The following is a 23,084-nucleotide window of genomic DNA, read 5'->3' as shown; positions in this document are numbered from 1 at the left end:
TGTATTATATAACAGTTATAGCTACGGGTGATCTGGCAGAATATATATATATATATATATATATATATATATATATATATATATATATATATATATATATATATATATATATATATATATATATATATATATATATATATATGTCTTTGTGACTATTTTTAGAAATATACTGTTTTGAAGTGAGGCGCCACTATTAAGATAATAGGGTGTACTCATAAACTATTGTGGTCAGATTAGCCTCATTCAATACAAAATTGAATCGTTTATTTATTTTTTTCTCATTATCTATTTATTTTATATTTATGTATTATTTATTATTATATATATTTCTTCCTTACTATGGAACTCTGAAACAGTCAAAATTAAATAAATAATGAATTTATTAAATGATTGAATGAATGTACAATGAAATAAATAAAATTGGAAATACATAAATATATATTATTATTTAAAATACAATTAAATAATTAAATGTATCATTAAATAATTAAATGGTGAATATATTTCATTGGATATACATTATTCGAAGTGACAGTTTAAATACATTCATGATGTGCTTCAGCCAATGCAGGAACCATGAAAAAATTAAATATGTAATGAAATAATTAAATATATAGCCAATGAAATATTCAAAATATAATCACTTAATGACACATTTAATTGTATATCAAATAAATTATATATCTATGTATTTCAAATTGTATTTATTTCATTGTACATTTTGACTGTTTCAGTATTCCATAGCATAAGATATGCCTCTTAATTTTATATTTAAAATCTGTTCATAATTTGTATTAATTTTTATATGTAAATATTTGCATTTTATCTCAATAACTTCCAGTTTATGTAATCTCAAAATCAGTGCTGGATCATAGTACTACTCTGGCTGCATGAGATACGCATCCTAGTTTTATATTTAAAATATGTTCATAATTTGTCAGAAATTTTGATATGTGATATAGCTTGTTAGCTCCTAATCAACTTTAAATACAGTATCCATGGTACATGTACCGCACATTTTATTTTGAAAAATGGAAGTCGGGACACGCCCTCTTCTGTGTGCCTATGTTTACTGTAAAGTCCCTAATACGTGTGCATTTGAAATGTTGGAGCAGCTTCAGAAACCAACTTCACTGCGGTTCGGTGCCGACGCGGATTCTGCTTTTAGAGGCCATTTTAAGTTATTTTTCCAGCGGGACTGGCCATGCCTGCTCCGCGGAGCACGCTGCTGGTGGGAGAGGGGAACTTCTCCTTCGGGGCCGCCGTGTGTGGCCGCCGGGAGCCCGGGAGCCGCGTCACGGCCACGTGCCTGCAGCTCCGCGAGGAGGCGCTACGTCACGAGGGAGCACCTGGCAACATCCGGGCCATCCAGGACTCAGGTACGGCTGTGGTGGGAGCAGCATGGTGTGTTTGGTTCTGTTAAAGGGGCTCCCCTGTAGGGTTGCCAACCGTCTCCTTGAAAATCGTCCCATATTTATAAACTAAACTACCCGCCCCGTTGAAAAGGGACGCATTTTGTCCTGTATTGCTGTGTAAGTCAGAAAATAGTCAGAAAATGCCAATGGGAAATGAATAACAGGGCGCTTTATATGAAAACTTACGGTAAACTCGCCCCAGCCCCCTCCTGCTAGGTGACCAATGAGCTGACAGCTTATTCATACTCGAGTATGACGATGCAGAATACGCTCATCCTATTGGTCCAGGTTTTGTTGCCTGCGGAAGACAACAAAGCAGCATGCGACTGGCTGCCTTCATGGTTTCTATGCCTTATTGTATGTAAATGACACATTTTCAATAAAAAAAAAAAAATCTAGTTACCAAATACTACCAGTAAAACAACATCCTCTTAAAAAAAGTTATTTTTGTCCATGTCATTGCAAATAAGATAGCCGGTTTCTGGTTCTTGTTTAAATTAATTGACTAAAATATATACATGTCAAACACAATTAAACAGTAAAACAGTTCACTCAGACCTACAATTAATAAAATTTCTGTTTTTTACAGACTTTCTGTTCGCACTTTTGTTATTGCACTAAAAATGTGCACTATTACAGGATGGATGTCCTGCTTTCTTTTTTATTTTATATAACTTTATACAATTTTAAGTTAAGCAGGATAGGGTTCTGTTCAAGAAAGATAATAATAATAATAATAATAATAATAATAATAATAATAATAATAATAATAACTTGCACTTATATAGCGCCTTTCAAGGAACCCAAGGTCGCTTTACTTAAAAACAGGAAAAGAACAAACAAAACAAAAACCCAACCGGGACAAAACAACAGGGGAGGGAACCACTTAATGGGGAAAGGCCAGGGTGAAAAGGTGAGTTTTGAGTTGTGCTTTGATGCTTATTTTATTCAGTTAATTTTGTTATTTTGTATTAGAGTGAATTGCTGGATAATTTGTTTTCCTTGTGTTCATGGCATTCAAAAATATGCATCTAATTCAATTCAGGTTCGAGTCAAATAGTTAAAAAATAGTTTCACTCACAAAAAAAGGGGTAAAAAAAATTCACCACGCCAGTAAGGGTGAAGGCAATCGGGCGGCCGGCCCTGCCGATGAGGTGTCCCTTATTTATTTTTCAGGGAGTTGGCAACCCTACTCCCGTGTGTGTGTTGTTCAGGGGGGACCGTGCTGTTCCAGGTGGACTGCACAAACCTGCAGGACTGCGCCTCTCTGCGGGGTCAAGTGTTCGACCTTGTGGTGTTTAACTTCCCTCACTGCGGCAGGAAGAGTGGCGTGAAGAAGAACAGAGAGCTGCTCAAACTGTTCTTCCTCAGGTATGACTGTGTTGTTATGTGCTGTGGTCGTAAATGCAAATGATGCTCTCCATTATAATGATATCTTTTATTTTTATTGTCCTCTTATTTTACCTATGTGGTGACAGAATCTGGTGATCAACAGTTCTTCAGTGTAATCTGATTACTATAATGGTAAATAATGTAATTTCAAGTTGATAATTGTATCTTTAATGTTTAAAATTCAGGTTTCATCTCCAAATTAAGTCCAATTTAAATTAGTAACATTTACTATTCATTTCTTTTCTGAGGTGGAGGGGGGTGTTGGAGGCTGGTTATTCTGTTAGAGGACTTTGGGACTAGTTAGTAGTCGTGTCAATCCTTAAAAGCACTGGAGTCAATCCTCCAATAGTGTAGAAATAGTGGTAGTGCAGTCGCCACACATATTTTTAATGTTTTTATGTAAACCACTTTGAATCGTCTCGTACATGAAATGAGCTGCACAGATAAACCTGCCTTGTTTTCTGTGATTCCAGTTGTGTCCAGGTGTTGGCTGAAGACGGGGAGGTTCATGTCTCTCTGTGCAACGGACAGGGGGGAACGCCGGCGGACCAGCCGAGGCGCGAGTGGCACAACAGCTGGCAGGTGGTTGCCATGGCAGCGGAAGCTCATCTCATCCTCAGTGCTGTCAAACCTTTTGAGAAGGAGACTCTGCACAGCTACAAGTGCACCGGATACAGGTGAGGAGTCAAGGGGAGTGCTTCCGTGTTGACGTGGAAGCAGCCCATTGTGATCCTGTGTGAGTGTGTGTTTCAAATGTGTTTTTGCACACTGATGTTTCCTAACGATGGTGCTGCTATCGTGCAGGAGCCAGGATAAAGGCTTTCATGTGGAGAAGGCTTTGCTCCATGTGTTTACTCGCAGCCCCCCCTACACCGCTGCTCAGGTGGTTCAGGTGGAGGAGGTGGTTGGAGGGAAGAACGTGCACTACAGCATCCCGGCCGAGCTCAGCGATTATGTATTCAGGTACAACGACAGAGACTCTCTTGCTGTTTTGTTTAAAAACACAAATCAGCGAAAAGAAAAGAAATAACATTTGAAACACCATGCTTATACACCACCATCATGGAAAATGAACTGTAAATATACGGCTCACACCCTAAACGTGTGTGGGTGACTGTGTGTGTGCATCTGCGGGCATGCGTGCATATATAGTATGAACATTTTGGGTTCTCTTTCTGCAGTTTTGTTAAGAATACTCTTAATCCATCAGCTGAAATTGTGCTTTACAAGCTGATATCTGCTGAAACCATGTGTACTCAGTGAATAGGAAGTTGTCAATTACAGGACTCATAGCCCCACTCAAGCATGGCTTTTACCCTAATTAGTACCATAATTAACAAAAATAAAACCCAGCTTTGAAAAAGAAGTCTTGCCAACATAAATTAAAAGAAAAAAATGTGTATTTAAAGTTACAGATTGAGAAAAATATACGTTTTCCAAAGACTTTTGTCCAATCTGGTTTCTTTTTATCACCAATGTCAACCCCTTTTGTCAATGAAATGTAAAGCCTACATCCATTTTGATATAAGCATTATCTGTTTAACATGCTGTTGTAGAATCTCAATCAACCAGGTCATGGTAGTCCTCAAAGCTGCTCTTTAAACGTTGCAGCTGTTGAGCAACTAACAGTTTCTGTTTTGTTCCAAACACGTGTGCTCTTGAATTTTTTTCAAAAATGGATTTGTTAAATTGAAGCAAAAAAAAATGTCCTTCCCAGGGATTTCATTTACAGTTCAATCTGCAAGGTAGTAACTAGACTATTCATGTGCTTGAACTCCCTTTTTGCTGAAAAACTTGTGGAGATTCAGTAAATATTGGGCATATTTCCTCTTACTGACTTGATTCATATGAAAAAAATAAATCAACCGACGCTATCTCTTGTTCTTTCTTCAGGAAATTCAATAGCGCGGACTCCTTGCACCCCGTTAAGTTGGTGCAGGATTATCTTCTCGAGGGACTCGGGTGGCCCATCTCCATGATGACGGAGTCTGTTCCTTTCATCATCACCGCCAGACAGCTGCAGAGATGCTGCTGCGGCGTTGACGCCTCGCGGTGCTTCCAGATCCACCCGCTTCAGAAAAACCTGCCCCCCGATGCCGAGGAGGTCGGGGGACCTTCAGAAGGGCGAGAGGATGTTGATGCCACGAGACTTTCCTTAGATAAAGGGGACAACGTGAAGAGCAACAGACCTGAGAGCTCACGGCCTGCCTGCTCCTCTGAAGCTGATCCTGAAGTGGAAAGCGCTCATTATTGGCTGCGTCCATCACTTCTTCCTCAAATGGAAGAGCTTGTGGCTAAAAAAGAGATGATTAACAAGAGTAATGATGCCAGTCATCAGGTTGGAGGAAACGAGGAGGAAGAGGCCTGTGATGGTGTTGAGAGCGTGTTATATGGCATCAGTGGAGTGGTGTTCAGGAACGAACCCATCGGTCTCTGGGCTCCACCTGCGTTTCACGAGCTTCTCATTAAAGGTGTTTTTCCTCCAGAAAATGAGACAATTAAATTGCTAGGAGAGAAACTGGAAGCACTCTTTGCTCCCTACGGGGTCTCTGTCGTCACGGAGGAGGGAGGTCTCCACCTGACAGCGCAGCCGATTGGTTTGTTCGGGAAGGTGTTCACAAGCAAAGGAGCTGACAGCCACGTCGGCGTCACCCTGTCTGTGAACCTGGACCTCCTCGCTGCTCTCCTGTTCTCGCTCCCCGACTGGCGGCTGCTGTGGTCACATGACCCGCGTGTCTTAAAGCAGTTTTCACGGCGCCCACCGCCAGGGACGCCTTTCACCCCCTTCTCCCTGTTCCCCGAACCCGTCAGCTTCGACATAAGCTTCTGGACGGGGCCGGCGTGGGAGGAGAAGGCGTTCTTGGCAGCGGTGAGAGAGGCCGGCCGCGGCACCGTGGAGCAGGTTCAACTCATCGATGCCTTCTCGCACCCCGACCTGAGCCAGACCAGCTACTGCTACAGACTCGTGTACCACTCACACACTCACGCTCTGCCACACACGCGAGCGCTCCAGTTTCATAAACACCTGGAGTCTTTACTGTCCTCTCGGCTGCAGGTCACCATCAGGTAGCGCCGAGACGAAGCAAAGCTCAGAGACGTTGTGGTTCTGCGTGATCAACCAAACATGAGACCAGCAGAGGTCTAACAGTGTTAATGGTTGTTCAGACATTGCTTATTTTTTTATGTTCTTGAAATGTGATAGTTATTTTATATATCTGGTATTTAATCATACAATAAACCTGGTTTTTGACATAGTTTTGTTTAACAAGTCATTGTAAAATGGTATCAGTTAGGGCTGGGGATCGATTCAAATGTCATGAATTGATTCGATTCAGAATCGATTATCACGTTTTGATTCGATTCCGATATCGATTTGTGTTAGTGTTATTAAAACTGTTTTTTAATCTGCTGCATGAATTATATGACTGTAGTTATGCAACATATGAATACTGGTATTATATTGAGATTCAACAGCAAGTATTGGCAGCTAATGATGCTGTAAGGACCAATCACCCAGTATTCTGATAGAACTGCTTTCAGAAACATCGTGTGGCAGAATTACCAAACAGATCCAGGGAGGAAACAGAGACGGATGAAATCGGTTTTATTTTTTCCCATTTATGAGAATTTGTTTTTTAGCATTTTGTGCAAATGTAACCCCAAGACAGTATATAAAGCAAAGACATTTAGACAATTAATGCAATTATAACTGAAAACTTTAATGTTTTCATACCTTTAAACATATTTAAAGGCAAAAACATGGCACCAGTTATGCTCGTGTCCAACAAAACATTCCTTTTTTGGGCATAAACAAAAAAATACCAACAGTTGTAATGGTGGGAAAAAAAAATTCGCTCTTTAGACATATGAATCGATTTTTAGGAATTAATATGAGAATCGATTTAGAATTGGAAAATCGATCTTTTCAACACAGGCCTAGTATCAGTTTATATCACATGACAAGAAAATGATACTGATGAGCTCAGAATTTCACAATAAAACATCTGAAATAAGCAACCTTTGTTCTCCAAATAAGTAAGTCTTCCTACATGATGAGAATAAATTGGTGTGAAATAATGGATAAATGAGGCAAAGGTATGGAGAAGGTGGGGAATTGTTTTGGTTGTAAAACCTTTCACGAGATAACTGCTCCACTGGACAGAGTTATGATGTAAACTTTATTTTTCTTATTCTGAATTCTGTTTGTCTGGAAGTATATTCATTGTTTGAAGGAGACCCTGACTCGCGCACCAACCAAAAGCACCAAAATGAATAACAACAATTCACTGGAGCAGATAAAGTGCAACTCCACCAATAATATTCTGTGGCAAATGGATTTTAGTAATACGATTATTAGGTTTGTTAATAAAAGTGAAGCCCATGTGTTTTCTATTCATCTAAAGAAAATTTGGATTCAGGAAGTTAGTCATTTACTAGCAAGTCCTTTTTGCCAGATGCTTAACCTGTTGTTTAAAAAATATATATATTTTAAACTTGGCTTTCCTGTCTTGAAAGCACATTTTGGTGGAGTGCGTATCAGGCACAGTAGCTGGACAGTAATTTATTACATTCACACACACACATGTCCATGCTTATACACACACACACACAATCTTCCTGTACAATGAAACTAGGTCAGCTTTTCCACACACGACAACAACTCTCCCCATCACTGCCCTCAGTTACAGTATTTAAACACAACCCTTTGTCTCAGATGGTCATAATCGTTTACCATGGACATTGGACTTCAGCAAGAAATTCAACGCGGTTGAATTGGTTTGATATTGGATATTGGATATTCGACATTCAAAGACATCCATTTAACTTGTGATACATACCACTGATTTTGGTCATATTGCTTGTGATGCGTTCATGGTCATCCAGACTATATATCACAAGAGAGTCATTATTATAAAATCATATTATGGGCTGATTTAAAAATCATATATATGGGCTGATTTAATTTGGTTTTATGAATTCAACACCCATAAAACTTGTGATACATACCACTGATTTTGGTCATATTGCTTGTGATGTGTTCATGGTCATCTAGACTATATATCACAAGAGAGTAATCACAAGTGGTTTGAAAACAATCGGTGTTATGTATCACAAGTTTTATGGGTGTTGAATTCATTAAACCTCATTAAATATGTTTTATCCACTGCTCTGGCCAGGGGGCGTGTCTGGGGGCGTGGCCTCGGTCTCCGAGCCGAGCCGAAGATGACCGAAGATGACCGAAGCGTCGCTCGGAAGCGCAGCGATGGTAAACATGGCGGCCAAGGCGCTCCGGCAGCGCAGCAGGCGAGGAAGCAGGCAGGATGCAAACAACATCCCCGCAGAAACCCGGCCGCCAAAGGAGGAGAAAGTCGTCGAGGACAGTAAGGTCACAGAGACTCGACAGGAGTGAGTACGAGCCGCAGGAACAGACCCCGGTGCTGGGACTGGCAGTGTGAAGGCAGGGAGCTAGGCAGCTACCAATCAAGTTAGGACAATAATACAGTAGAACAACTCCTGGCAACGGCCAACTCATGACAATGTGTGTTATTAGTCATTTAAATGATCCTAAATATCCATTTGTGCATCCGCAGTAATAACTAGTCCCCTGTCAGGTGCAGCAACAACATGATGCAGTTACCTGCTCACATTCATTCATTCATCCATCCCATCTGCTCAGGTTCATTCATATAATTTACCAGCGCTTTTCCAGGGCAGATATGACTGGGTATGGATATTGCTGGTCCCTTGCACAGCAGTGATTGCTGCTGCTGCTGCAGCGCTTGTCTAAGATATCTGGACTGGTGTGTAAGGTGACGTGTCTTAAATCTGATTAATCTGTGTGAAACAAAGTGACTATCAGATGGTTGTTTCCAGAGATTAAGAAGTAAAGAGCTTTATATACACATAGAAACATCAGTGTTAGCGGCTTTTAGGGGCCTGTATATAAACACTATTGGGTGAAGGGGTAGATTTGTTTATATTTATGTACAGAAATGGGCAGCTAATTATATGTGTGTGTGTGTGTGTGTGTGTGTGTGTGTGTGTGTGTGTGTGTGTGTGTGTGTGTGTGTGTGTGTGTGTGTGTGTGTGTGTGTGTGTGTGTGTGTGTGTGTGTGTGTGTGTGTGTGTGTGTGTGTGTAGATATATACATAGATATAGAGCAGATGCAGTTAATAGAGACAGTATAGTGTAGATAAGTATATTTATATAAATATTTATGTGTACAAATATATATTTATATATATATATATATATATATATATATATATATATATATAAATATTCAACTATGTGTATGTATGTATAGGTATGTGTGTGAGTATAATTACAGTATATAATAATAATAATAATAATAATAATAATACTGTTATTTAGCAGTGAGTACAGTATGTGAGTATTTATAAATACGGGTTAAATGATTAGTGAATGGGGGTAGGATTAAATAAGTTAGCACTTCTTCCTACTCCTTTTTTGCACATGTAAATTAAGATATCAAGTGTTAAAGGATGAAATTCTTTGTTTTGTTTTCTTAAACTTCTCTTGTAGTGTTGTTTTTTACATGTACAAAAATAAAATAAATCAAATCAAGTGTAAGAGATAGTGATTTAGAAAGATGGTCAATGCACCTTTACATGTGGGGTTTGAGTGGATTTTAAAGTGTATTTGTACATTAACGTTATTTGATATGTGCATATAATCATAATGAGTAAGGAAAACATAAATATCCAATAAAAAGACCATGTTAAACAGTATTTTGTTTAGTCTACAGTTCATCCTCCTACGGTGGTAATAACTATTTCAGTATGTCAACCAAAAAATGATGTGATCAAGTAAAATATTGATGCTATAAAATATAGATTACATTAGATTACATATTTTATTAGTCATTGTTATATAACAACGAAATTAAAAGTGCCATCAGTCAAATATACAAGATGAATGCAGCACTGAGATTCTTTATTAATTAATTCTTAATTAATATCTCTCACAGCCTCACGCTGTTGGCAGGTTGTGGTGAGCAGTCTGATAAAAGAGGATCCAGTATAACGTTTGGAGCCAGAAGTTGGCAGTCCGAGGTATTAAGACCACTTAAATAAAACTAATACTGATATAAAATCCAGAAAAAAAAGAAAAGGATATCGTTTATTGCAATTAATTGTATCACAGCTTTAAAATCCAAAGATCACGACAACCTGTGTACCGGTAGTCATAATAATTATCTAAAGAGTATTTTTTTAAATAATGGCTAATAAGCCTCACAGTAGAAGGAAATAAAAGACCAGACATGGTTTTAAATTAGAGTAAAATATAGAAATATAATAGTACATAATAATGAAAAAGTAGTTAGTAGTAATTAAAAAAAAAAAGGGGTCACAACAAAACTGTCTATTGGTTAAAACTGTAAAACGGTGGCATCGGGCTGGAAACAGATAGAACAGGAAGAGTTGATCTGAACAAGTGATCAATAATCAGTTTTAGATTAATAGCCTTTGAAACAATAGGAGATGGAGCTGAGGCGTGGTTCCGTTGTGTTTTCTGGGTCACCCTTTTTCCCTTCTTCATTAATCAGGGCTTCTCCTTTCTCCCGTGTGACTCGCTTTGCTTTTCCCAGCACACTTGATTTGTTTCAGTATATAATTGATTGTTGATTACCCAGTTCTAAAATAATTGCCACAATTGGGACCTTAATTGCTGCTTTATTAAAGGCAGGAACACTCGAGCGTTCAATCAGTTAAATCTGAATTTAAATGTACCCAGAGAAAGGTGCTTTGGCATTTAAATGAGAAAAAGGAGGTATTTTGATGCTGTTTACTACATTTGGAATTGCATGAGCAGTTGTGTGAGAGTGTGCCCTTGACCTGCATATAAATAGGCGGCTTTGATGCGGTTTCTTTTATAGGTCAATAAGCCGCGGAGGGCAGGTATGGGCTCCAGAAGGATCAACGGCGTTTAAATGCCTCCTTTCTGCACGCTTCTGTGCAGCGTTGCTCAGCAACATCTCAGACTGCGACGAGACGTTCAACTACTGGGAGCCTGTGAGTTCTCGCTCCTCTCCAACACCCCAGTGCTCTGTCTTTGCAGATATTAATCCTACCTGTGTGGATATAAACACAGCTGCATGTTTCCACAGATGCACTACCTGTTGTACGGGACGGGGATGCAAACATGGGAATACTCTCCGCTCTACGCCATCAGGTCCTATGCTTATTTATGGTTACACGCCCTTCCCGCTTGTTTACATGCCCATGTCCTCCAAACAAACAAGGTAACTATTCTAAGTTTTAAGCTTAATCAGTCAGGCTTTTTTTTATCATCTGTTAGCAACCTGGAAGTCGTATTTATTTCCATGTCTGACAGAAGTTTAGAGGAATAGAGTCCAACACCTAGTACCGTAATATATCATGATAAGTGTGAGTGTGCAGCAGTTACAGATGCGTGTTATGACTATATTGCAGGTGTTGGTGTTCTACTTTGTACGATGTGTCTTAGCGTTCTGCTGCTGTGTCTGTGAACTCTATTTCTACAAGTGAGTTTGTCCTCTTTTTAATACAAGTTCACGTGGACCCACTTTCAAATTAGGGGCTAATCATTTACTTATCGCCCGCGCCGGGTGTGACGTGGAAGTGAAGCGTTCGGCTGCTTGTGTGTTGCACAGGGCCGTCTGCAAGAAGTTCGGCCTGCATGTGGGTCGTCTGATGTTGGCGTTCCTCGTCCTGAGCACCGGGATGTTCTGCTCATCTGCAGGTCGGTCACACTTTCCATCCATTTTTTCTTTTTTATTTTATTTAGCCTTTATTTAACCAGGTTAGTCCCATTGAGATCGAGGATCTCTTTTACAAGGGAGACCTGGCCAAGATAGCAGCAACATAGTTACAGAATTAAAAGATAAAAAAAAAACAACAAATAAATGAATTACATAAAGACATAATTAATTAAAACATACATCATTGCATACAGACAGTCTGAACTCCACTGTTTTCATCAGAGCTTTAAATTCAGTCACAGGTATAAGGTTTTGTAAATGCAGTTTGGATTGAAGTATTTCAGTATTTATTAGTAGTGTATTGTTTATTATTTATGTATTATAGAACTTTATACTAGTGATGCACCGATTGTTCAGTAACCGAAATTGTTCGGCCGAAAATGGCAAAAAAAAACACTTTCGGTGTTGGGTGGAATAAGTGGGGAAAAAAAACGAACAATTAATAACGGCGTTGTAAAATAAGGAAATAGACTGGCCGCTCCGTCCCGTAACGTTGCGCACTACATAAATCGTTGGCCAACCAAAAACTAACCCCATAAGAATTTTACCTAACATTCACCAGGAGGTGGAACCAAAACAACATTATGCTGGGAAATAATTTTTTTTTCATTTTTTTATGTTCAATAAATATTTTCTACCTTGTAATTTTGTAAAAGATTTTTTTCTTTGAAAAGCACGCCTAAATCAAATGTATTTGATTTATGCAATGGTGAAAAAATTGTCAAAATAAATGAAAAACTGCTGAAGAACCATGTTCGGTATTGTTCGGTATTCGGCCAAGTGTTTATTATTAGTTTCGGTTTCGGCCACAAATTTTCATTTCGGTGCAACACTGTTTTATACTCCTTCCTTTCTCTTCTCAGCATTCCTGCCATCCTCCTTCTGTATGTATACAACCCTGGTCGCCATGACCGGCTGGTTTCAGGACTCGACGCCGTTAGCCGTTATGGGCGTGGCTGCCGGCGCCATCATCGGATGGCCTTTCTCAGTTTTGATTGGGTACGATTCCACTTCAGACACTTGCTGCTGGCTTTTTTCTCCCACAAAGGCTTGTTGAACGTGCAGCAGATTCTTAACAAAGCTTTTTGAAAACGAAACTCTGCAGGGTTCCCATCGCCTTCGACCTGCTGCTGATGAGGAGGGAGTGGAAGAGTTTCATGACCTGGTCAGTTCTCGCGCTGCTTCTGCTGCTGGTGAGGACATTATATTCAATGAACTGAATTAAGAAGCACTTTAATGATCTCAGAGGGAAATGTAGTGTAATACTGGCCAAAAGGAAGAGCACTAATGGGGAAGTAAAATTCAGCGAGACGGGTAGTCGTGCCTTTACCCTGAAGGAGCCTCCTGTCCTGGCTCCAGGAGTCAGTGTAGCGTTGAGCAGGACTGATACTCTGAGCCTCAGACTGAAGATGCTCTACAATCAGCTTTAAGCCCTTGTAGTAGAACAGTCCTGGACAAAGAGCTGAGTATTTCTACAGATGAGAGGACTCTAATGGCGCTTTTACACTAAGACCTACTCAGCCCGACTCCACTCGTCTTGCCCTCGTTTCTTTTCAATACCCAGATCAGAAATAGGAGGTTGGAGTGAAACTGCTGTGACGTATTTGATTGTGTGATCTAAACGAAGAAGACAACAACACTAAAGATGTAGAACCTGGAGGAGATGATAGATGTGCTGCTGGGTCTGTGGCTTGTGTTCGATACCAAGTTAAAAAGTGAGAGTTGGAGAAGCTTCAAGCGGCAACACTTTTTAATGTTTTTAGTTTTTCTCGGCGCTGCTGAAAAGTCAGCTGGAGCCGCGAGCAGCTATGAAGTGAAGGAGCTCCTGGTGGATCTGGTCGTTCCTTATCGCCCGTCTACATCCCTTTTTTAGTTTCTCTCCTCAGCCACCAGGTTTATGAACATCTGCACCTCAGAGTTGGATCATGAAACAGACTTCTGCTGCCGTTGCTGGTCGAATAAAATGAACAAGAAGCCGTCAGAGTCGCTCTTTCTCTGATTTCTGCCTCCTGACTCAGACGTCTGACTCCAACCCCCTGACCAATCGGTGGCCTGTAGTGTGATGACGTCACAGCCCGACTCAGCCGCTTAGAACCTCGGCAGAATAGTTGCAGAAAAAGTATCTTTTTGGCACGGGTAGACCCGCCTCGACCCCTAGTAGAAAAGCGCAAAGGCGAGTCGAGTCGCGCTGAGTAGGTACTAGTGGAAAAGCACCATTAGTTATCCTGGAAGTCTGAGGTGTACAGACAAAGTGAAGGTAAAAGATGAGGATACAGTTCCCTGCGGGGCTCTTGTGGTGTCGACCGTCTCCTCAGACACAAGCGTTTAGTCTCTAACTGTGCGTCTGTGAGGCGGTGAGTAGTCCAGGGCCCTTTGGATTCACCACCGTGTTCATTACGTAACTGGAGGACTCAAAGGACACGATCCTCGCACGTAGACAAGATCCGACATCTTCAATTGAGTTTGTCGTGCAAGGCGCTTTAATGTTGAACAAATGGTTATTTAGTGCAAACGGGCTGATTTTGATTTATTTTTTTCTCTCAAAGAGTTTGAATCCTGGTTTAGACTAAGGTTGAAGAGAAGTGGTTCTCAAGTGGTCCATGGTATAATTGCAGGGGTCTGTGATAATGAAATATATATTTTTTAATAAGATCCTCTGACATTTATAGAAATGGTTATTATTTTACTCAAATGTGACCAAGACCTTTATCTACCTAAACTACAGAGGGTCACATGACCTTCTTTTCCCTCTTTCACAAGTGTGTTTCATTGTATTTTAATAAGAAATCTTGCACCCGTTTGCATTGGTGAAGTTACTGCATCACACAGTTAATACAAACTTAACACTATCTGCATCCTTTTCAAATTATGAGCCCCCGAGCGTTTCAATGGGCATATACGCCAATCAGTTCTTTAAAATGCTTTTATTGTGAAATATTTGCAGGAAGCTGTTAGGGGAACGCTCGTTAACTTGCAAAGTTCAAGTTAGCCCTTGAAATTGCAATAATGTTACAAAAAAAAAAAAAAAAATTTAAAACACACAAAAAAGCTGTGGTAGAGTCTCACATATGTGTCCGTGAAAACCAGCAGCACTTTAACGGTGGCTCCATCTGGTCCTGCTGGGTTCCAGCACGGCTTCTCAGATGGGCAGGAGAGGGAGGTCGGGGGTAGGGATGGGCGGTATGGACTAAAAAATGTATCACGATAATTTCTGGCATTTATCCCGATAACGATAAAAATGATTAAAAAAAATACCAATTCAACTCCATCTTTTTAACTATAAATCTATCTCGCTCTCAGATCCGCCATGTTTGTTACACAAAAACGTCATCAACGGGAATTTATCCTGTTTTCTTTTTCTTTCTTTCTTTCTTTCTTTCTTTCTTTCTTTCTTTCTTTCTTTCTTTCTTTCTTTCTTTCTTTCTTTCTTTCTTTCTTTCTTTCTTTCTTTCTTTCTTTCTTTCTTTCTTTCTTTCTTTCTGGCTCATATCTTTCTTTCTTTCTGGCTCATTTCTTTCTTTCTTTCTGGCTCATTTCTTTCTTTCTTTCTTTCTTTCTTTCTTTCTTTCTTTCTTTCTTTCTTTCTGGCTCATTTCTTTCTTTCTTTCTGGCTCATTTCTTTCTTTCTTTCTGGCTCATCTCTTTCTTTCTTTCTTTCTTTCTTTCTTTCAGGCTCATTTCTTCCTTCCTTCCTTCCTTCCTTCCTTCCTTCCTTCCTTCCTTCCTTCCTTCCTTCCTTCCTTCCTTCCTTCCTTCCTTCCTTCCTTCCTTCACGTACGTTGTGCGTGGATTTAACACAGAACCATAAATCATCTTTACACAAAAACATCATCAACAGGAATTTATCGTTTTTACCGCAAGATGACAAATTCTTACCGTGGGGAATTTTTTTGACGGTATATCGTGGACGGTAAAATATCGCCCATTCCTAGTAGGGGGGTCGTGTTCCCTGATGTTAGGGGTGTGTATCGAGGCCCGTGACTCAGGCTACAGAAATGTGAAGGTTTGTGACCCTGAACGGTGTGAGGTTTGTGTGAGAGGCGGGTGGGAGGATGCTGAGCAGCTCTAAGACTGGACCTCTGGGTTCTTTAGCTCCGTACCGGCTTCAGTCAATCGGGTCTCCCCCGCTGAAGAAATGGACTCTGCACAAACTTATATTATATTATATTATAGATGTACAGCTGTATCTGTTTGTTCTTTATAATTATATCAATGCTTTTAAAGCTGGAAGTTTCCAAGAACTGGCTCCATTCACGTCCGTCTTTATTTTGTTTGTCCTCCTCAGGTTCCCCTGGTGGCCGTGGACTCTTTCTTTTATGGCAAACTAGTCATAGCGCCACTCAATATCCTACTGTACAACGTCTTTACGCCACATGGACCCGATCTGTATGGTAATTTGAAAAAGAACATAACATCAATATGTCTCTTTTTGTTGTTTTTTTTTTTATTTTTAGAAGAGTTTGAATAAAAGCCTGTGGTGCCATACACAGTTTATCTGCTAGTGGAGCTAAAACAATACTAAACACTTCTAAAGTTGTTAAATAAGGTGGACGGATGTAAGATTGGACGCACCTGAACCTATTTCAGCGACAGGTTGCCGCTACTTTAAGGTGGAACAAATACATTTTTATTGAAAAGACCTTTTCAGGATTCCTCAGGGAGCATCGATATTAGTTTTATGATGTCAAATCCTGTCATAAAGTATCAGTGCATATTTTAATAATTAGGTTTTATACCTTTTATATCTAATGTTCACGTCCCACTGACATAGTTAACAAATGTGATGATGAAAAGAAAGAAGATTAAAATGCATATATATGCTTTAAGCTTTACCAAACTTGCTTTTAACCATTAAAATATATGCAGACAAGGGAGAAAAAACAAAAACAAATGTGATGTAGTAAATTAGTGGAGCCACTCAATGAACTGAGGGTTCCGAGGTCCGGTGTCTGTAAATTGTTTCCGTGATTTGCTCGTCCTGTTTCCAGGAACTGAACCGTGGCATTTCTACTTCCTGAACGGGGTCCTGAACTTCAACCTGGTGTTTGTTCTGGCTCTGTTTTCCCTGCCGCTCACCGCCCTGATGGAGACGCTGCTGCACCGCTTCAACGGTGAGGACCCGTCTCTGGGAGAGCATGAACTCGGGTGCTGGGTTTCTCCTTATGATGCTACAAGGGTCCGGTGTTGTTGTGTCTCCTGCAGTGCAGAACCTGGGCCGTCCGTACTGGCTGACGCTGTCTCCCATGTATCTGTGGATGCTGGTTTTCTTCACCAGACCTCACAAGGAAGAGCGCTTCCTCTTCCCCATCTACCCCCTCATCTGCCTCAGCGGGGCGGTGGCGCTGTCCTCCTTACAGGTGCGGGTTGCCACACACAATTACATGTATCTGTTACTGCCAATCGTTTGAGCCCAGTCCATGACCTCATTCAATGCATTGCAGATATCAAGTATTGGATGGCAACAACATTTTTACAGCTGAATGAGGATAAAACAGAGATTCTTTTAGTTGGTCCAAGTGCTCTGAGGCAACATGTTCTCCCTTTGTTAACTCTTAACTTCCAGAAACGCATAGCTAATGTCTCCAGGACTGCCTTCTATCATCTTAGAAATATATCTAAAGTAAGATGCTTTCTGTCACAATCAGACTTTGAAAAGCTGGTTCATGCTTTTATCTCCAGTAGATTAGATTATTGCAATGCAGTTTTTGCAGGACTAACAAAGCAAGTGTTACATAAACTCAAAATGCTGCAGCCACAATTCTAACCAAAACCAAGAGGTATGAACACATCACTCCTGTTTTATCCTCTCTTCATTGGCTCCCTGTTAAACAAAGAGTAGATTTTAAAGTACTTCTTATTGTCTTTAAAGGAGACCTATTATGGCATTTAATGTATATTTTAAACAGGCCTTGAATGTCTTAAAAACAACCTAAAGCTTGTTTTTTCTACATAAATCAGAAATCCAGCCTGTGGGCCATGTCTCTAGTTTTACCGCTTCTAGAGCCTTTTTCTGTGCTTCATTTTAAGGGCGGGGAGGCTATGATAATGAGGCTCTGCGCTGATTGGCTGCTTGAATGACGTGTAGGAGGGGAGGAGAATAAGCCTCGCTCCGGCCGGAGCAGCCGGCTGCGGCGTACACAAAACGTGTCCCATGCGAGAAGCTTCGCCAAAATCAATTCCATGGCTTTATTTTTTTTGTATTAGACTGTCCTAACTGGCCGCGAGTTTAACAGTTTCAGTGTGGACAGAGAGCGTCCGATGTCACGCAGCTCGACCTGATAGTCGGACGCTCTCATTCAGTTACACGCTGTAAACGTAACCCTAACCGGATCTTAAAGCCTGATTTACGGTTCTGCGTTAAATCGACGCGTACCCTACGCCGTAGGCTCTGCGTTGGTGAAACGCGGAACCATAAATCAGCCTTTAGTCACCTCGTCTTCACAGAGGAAGATTTCTCATCATTTCTTATGTTACAAGACAGATGAATCATGTTAACTGTAAATAAATCACAACACTGAATTTTCACAAATGGCAACTTTATTGTTAAAAAAATAAAATATGAGTTGTATATAAATAACATTTATGCACTATTGCTGGCTCAAGGACCGTGCGTTTTCTGAAGGTGTCGTTGAACAGCTTCAGGTGCTTGGAAGATCTGAAACCAGACCGAAAAAATGTATTACTAATAACGAGTGAGTGGCTCCGTTAGGGAACACTGGAGCCGGGCCGGTCCGTGAGCAGCCCCCGCAGCTCCGTATGCGGCGCCGGGGCTCCGGAGCTAAGCTAAATACTTAGCCCATGCAAAGATCATACAAATATAAAGAACATTAAAAAAAACGTAACTTACCGCTGAATCGTGTGCAGTTGCCGGGTCCGTGCTGTGGGAACTGATCCTTTTATGAGGGTAAATGTCGATGCAAAATCTCATTTCTACTCTCCCTCGCTGTTCAAACAGCCACCGCTTCTAAACAATGGCGGAGCTCCAGCCGGCGGAGAGAGCTGGTTGTGGGCGTGGTTTCAGCAGCGGAGGCTGAACCTATGGAAATCTGCTCCCGTCGTGACTCACGACGGGAGCAGATTCTAATCGGCTCAAAAAAAATCTCGTGACACTGGGGGATTCTGTAGGGCGGGGGTCACAGACCTTGCAGAAATTCATGGGATTTCGTCTCCCCTCTGCTGGCAGGGCGAGGGGAGACCACTTTATATATGTTAAAACAAGAAAAAACGTGAAAAAACGAGACCTTAGATCATCAAATAAGAGTCTTCTCATCATAACTAGAATTCACACTAGATCTGCTCATGGTGCTTTCAGTCACTACGATCCAACTCTCTGGAATTCCTTACCGCAGGAACTAAGGTCTGCTCCAACAGTGCCCTCTTTTTCAAAAGCAGACTTAAAACGTACCTTTTTGCACAGGCGTTTGACTAAACTCTAAATGATTGGCTGAGTGATAGCACTTTTGTTTTAATGAAATTATTGTTTTTTTTAATTTTTTTTCTTGACATCCTTTTGTCTGTTTCTCTTATTGTAACCCTGCAATTTTGTTTGTTTGATTGATTATGTATTTGAGCACATTGAGTCCAGGCTTGTTGTGTGAAATGTGCTATATAAATAAATTTGCCTTGCCTTGCCTTTTGCCATATTCCCTATAGGCTTTTTTTGGGGGGGGGGTTGGGACTTTAGTCCAGTATGAGCAGATGGGATTAATTTGTTTTCATCCTCCGTAGAAATGCTACCACTTCCTGTTCCAGCGGTACCGGCTGGAGCACTACACCGTCTCCTCCAACTGGTTGGCTCTGAGTGCCGTGGTCGTCTTCACGGTGGCGTCGCTCTCTCGCTCGGTGGCCCTCTTCAGAGGTGTGTGCACGCAGGCGTCTGTGCACGTAACAGGGTCAGTTCCACGTGGAAACCTCTCTTTACACCGTGTTTACAGGCTACCACGCCCCCCTGGACCTCTACCCCGAGTTTCACCGCATCGCCAAGGATCCCACGCTGCACTCGGTCCCTGAAGGCAGACCGGTCAGCGTGTGTGTCGGTAAAGAGTGGTACCGCTTCCCCAGCAGCTTCCTTCTACCCCACAAGTCAGTATAAACCAGTTCTGCATGCATTTTATGATTTCACCACATTTATAAATGTCCACTATGGATGAAAAGTCTAAAAACTACCAAAATAAAGCTTTGAGGAGGGAAAAGCGTCTTGTTAAGTGTTGAAAGAGTGAAATGGAAAAAGATTCAAATGGAAACACGGTGCATATAAAGCTGTTATCAGAATACTCTCAACAGTAGTGGTTCTCCACCTTTTTGCAAGTTTTTGATAAACTTTGAGTCCCAAATCAGTTGCTGTAAATCCCAACATGATATATTCTTCTTTGTAAAGTCACTTTTTGCCGTCTGTTTTCTTCTTCTTTTCCGGTGGCTCAGAGTCTGCTATGTTCGGAACAAGCAGTATTTTTTTTGTTTTTTTATCTGAGCCATCGATGTCTACTTCTTTTTTTTTTTTTTGTGTGTTAATGTGCTTATCTTCTTCTTCTTTTTTTTTTTTTTTAAACATTATTGCAATTTCAAGCCTAACTTGAACTTTGCAAGTTAATGAGCATTCCCCCAACAGCTTCCTGCATATATTTCACAATAAAAGCATTTTAAAGAAATGAATGGCGTAAGCCCACTGAAACTCGGGCGCTCATAATTAGAAAAGGATGCAGATCGTGTTACGTTGCGTACGTCTGCAATGTGATGCAGTAGCTTCAACAATGCAAACGGGTGAAAGAATTCTTATTAAAATACAATGAAATACACTTGTAAAGAGAAAAAGAAGGTCATCTAGTGTAGTTTAGGTAGATAACGGTCTCTGTCACATTTGAGTGAATAATAATCTATTTCTGTAAATGTCAGAGGATCCTTTTCAAAAATATGTATTTTATTATCACGGACCCCTTGCAATTACAACCAAGACCACTAGGGGTCCGCGGACCACCGGTTCACTGCTCTGGAGCACCGTTGTAATAATAGTCATAAACAATGTTGTCAATGTTTCTTCTATAGGTTGTTTTCCTATGAGCTGTTTTAATTTGACTCTCTCTTATTCTGGTTGCATAAGTACCACTTATGTCAATAAATCACCCGGCAGCAGCGTATGGAAATGCACGTGGAGTTTAACGAGTATATTTCCTGAAGATTGTATTAGATAGATAGGTAGAACTTTATTCATCCCTGAAGGGAAATTCAACTGTCCAGCAGCTCATCGAAACATAAAAACCAACAACACTTCCATTCAGACAATAAAAGCACATTAATTAATATTAAAATAAACGTGAAATATAAGGTTTTTAAAAAATATCATGTAAAGTGCAAACTAAAACATAGTCCAGTTGTGGCAGAGGTGAGTGTGTGTGAGACTGAGTTCAGGAGGCGTTAAACAGTCTTATTGCTGTGGGGATGAAGGATCTCCTGAATAGAATTATTTAGTAATTTAGTAGTATTATTTAGTAATAAAACATACTAAATCTTCTTCCCTGTGAATCTGCAGCTGGCAGCTTCACTTCATCCAGTCTGAGTTCAGAGGGCAGCTTCCCCAGCCGTACGCCTCGGGTCCCGGGGCCACGCAGGTCGTCCCTGCTAACACCAACGACCAGAACCTGGAGGAGCCATCTCGATACGTGGGTCCCTCAGCGTCATCTCTAACACGTACTGTACGCGGTGCAGGTCGCTGCTTCTGACCCGTCTCACCTCCTCTCTGTGCAGATGGATGTAAAGCAGTGCCACTACCTGGTGGACTTTGACACGGATGAAGTCGCTCCTCTCGAACCACGTTACTCGGCTAACAAAGAGGAGTGGAACATCATCGCTTATAAACCTTTCCTTCAGGCATCAAGGTATCTTTACAGATGCATTATGGGATGCAGGTAGGAGAAGGTGCAGTCGTGCAAACGTTGGTGCCCTCTCTTTTAATCCTGTGGGTTTTTTTCTAAACACACTCTCAGACAAACACCAACATTTACATTTTTTACACTAAAATAGATCAACTAATTAAAATCAAATCCAAAAGAAAAAAAAAACAACCAAAGTTGGCAATACTAAGTACCCCCTTACTGCTTTCATATGAGCTGCAGACGTGCTACTGATCATCAGCCCTCGATTGATTGGAAATCAGAGGATGTGCAGACTTTTATAAAAATGTCAGTTTGCAGCTTTGAAGCATTCATGTGTGCGCTAATACAAAGCCTAGAGGGAAACCTGGGAAACCAGAGTCATAGAGAAGCTGGTGTTAGGGTGAGGTTGGGAAAGTGTTGCAAAACCAGGGGTTTTTAGGGTTCGACAGTGAGAACAATTATTCAAGACAGCTTTCAAACTTCCCTTGCAACGTTCGGAGGAAAAGTCCTCGATGGCACGATTAGATGAAGGGTTTCCAGAATAAAGCTTCTTCTATCTATAATGAACACTGAGGCATCTGAACAAACTGCAAAACCTCTGGAATATTGTCCTGGAGACCGACGGGACCGAAGAGTCTGTTGGCCCTGTGGCCTTGAGTGCCATGTTGGACAAAAACGGGCAGAGAATTTCAGCAGAAACTCCTCTCCCCTACTTTCAAGCACGGTGGGGGGAGAGTGATGGTCCGGGGTTGTTTTGCAGCCACAAGATTCTTGCATTTATTGATCTCCTTTCCATACTACATCTTGTAGAGGTAATCTGTCTGGCAGATTTGTCCAAATCGGGTCATGCACCAGGATGATAATCCGAGTACGTCATCATACCTGGAAAATTAATGCATCAGTGAAAGGGTGCGGGGCTACTAACCTTTGCACGCGGCTGTGTTCTTGTGTACTTGATGTAAAGCATCGTAGTAATGAGTAAATCCATCTCTGCCTCAGGTCGTCTCCTCTCTTCAGAGCGCTCTACGTCCCGTTTATATCGGACCACCACACCACCTACAGGCGCTACGTCATCCTGAAGCCTCGGCGGCAAAAGCAGCCTCGCAAGCGGACCCACGGCTGACGTTCGGACCTCAGAGCGCCTCCCAATACCAACCCCCTCTTTCAGGAGAAGTCGATCGCTTCCTCTCGGGACAGCTGATGAAACTAATGAAGAGATCTGACCCCTTCTCAAAGGCCTCGCGCGGTTCTGGGGTCGTGTGACGAGAAGATGCTGTGTTCAGGTGTGATTGGCCGACATCAGCTGGACATCCCCCTACTTTTGTTTCTGTGTGGTAACGAATGTCTCTCAGGGCCCCCCCCCCCCCCCCCCCCCCCCCCACGACCGGCCGTGACGCACACATCCACGTGTTTCTCTTCATATTGTACTTGAAAATGTGGCCTCGGTGGACGACTTCATCTGAACAGTCTTGTCGCTGCGCTCGTCTCCACATGGACAAAGTACGACTGGTGAGGGGTGAAAACCAGGGTGTGTCATTCATCTACGTTGGAAAGTTAATAATAAAAACTTGATTTACTGTGAGTGCAGGACTTTTTCTTTGAGGGTAAAAATCACTCCCACGCTGGCGGATCAATTCTAATCGC

The 23,084-nt window shown here is 41.3% G+C and overlaps 2 protein-coding genes across 2 annotated transcripts; both read left to right on the top strand.

The window, feature by feature from the left end:
* The first annotated feature begins 1,117 nt into the window (after positions 1-1,117).
* fdxacb1 (ferredoxin-fold anticodon binding domain containing 1) lies at positions 1,118-6,913 on the top strand. Its single transcript, XM_061740878.1, has 5 exons — positions 1,118-1,379; positions 2,630-2,786; positions 3,281-3,484; positions 3,612-3,770; positions 4,701-6,913. Exons 1-5 carry the CDS (start codon positions 1,205-1,207, stop codon positions 5,875-5,877), a joined length of 1,872 nt encoding a protein of 623 aa, XP_061596862.1. The 5' UTR covers positions 1,118-1,204; the 3' UTR covers positions 5,878-6,913.
* Positions 6,914-8,054: 1,141 nt separating this feature from the next.
* Positions 8,055-23,039, top strand: alg9 (ALG9 alpha-1,2-mannosyltransferase). The gene is made up of 15 exons (XM_061739783.1): positions 8,055-8,213; positions 10,708-10,843; positions 10,939-11,073; positions 11,264-11,334; positions 11,464-11,552; positions 12,435-12,570; positions 12,677-12,764; positions 15,857-15,962; positions 16,560-16,682; positions 16,774-16,928; positions 19,300-19,429; positions 19,506-19,653; positions 21,098-21,227; positions 21,313-21,443; positions 22,440-23,039. The coding sequence occupies exons 1-15, from the start codon at positions 8,071-8,073 to the stop codon at positions 22,561-22,563; spliced, it is 1,845 nt and encodes a 614-aa protein (XP_061595767.1). The 5' UTR covers positions 8,055-8,070; the 3' UTR covers positions 22,564-23,039.
* The last annotated feature ends 45 nt before the right edge of the window (positions 23,040-23,084 follow it).

Source organism: Cololabis saira, chromosome 14 (genome assembly GCF_033807715.1).
Source record: "Cololabis saira isolate AMF1-May2022 chromosome 14, fColSai1.1, whole genome shotgun sequence".
Taxonomy (NCBI): Eukaryota; Metazoa; Chordata; class Actinopteri; order Beloniformes; family Belonidae; genus Cololabis; species Cololabis saira.
The sequence above is the reverse complement of the archived record's forward strand: the minus strand, read 5'-3'. Positions and strand labels throughout refer to the sequence as shown.

Bases quoted from the DNA above. Each gene is read 5' to 3' on its own strand.
- fdxacb1 (XM_061740878.1), top strand. From the start codon at position 1,205: ATGCCTGCTCCGCGGAGCACGCTGCTGGTGGGAGAGGGGAACTTCTCC. The intron at 3,485-3,611 runs GTGAGGAGTCAA...GCTATCGTGCAG, and splicing joins TACAAGTGCACCGGATACAG to GAGCCAGGATAAAGGCTTTC. The intron at 3,771-4,700 runs GTACAACGACAG...TTCTTTCTTCAG, and splicing joins CTCAGCGATTATGTATTCAG to GAAATTCAATAGCGCGGACT.
- alg9 (XM_061739783.1), top strand. From the start codon at position 8,071: ATGGTAAACATGGCGGCCAAGGCGCTCCGGCAGCGCAGCAGGCGAGGA. The intron at 11,074-11,263 runs GTAACTATTCTA...ACTATATTGCAG, and splicing joins ATGTCCTCCAAACAAACAAG to GTGTTGGTGTTCTACTTTGT. The intron at 11,335-11,463 runs GTGAGTTTGTCC...TGTGTTGCACAG, and splicing joins TGTGAACTCTATTTCTACAA to GGCCGTCTGCAAGAAGTTCG.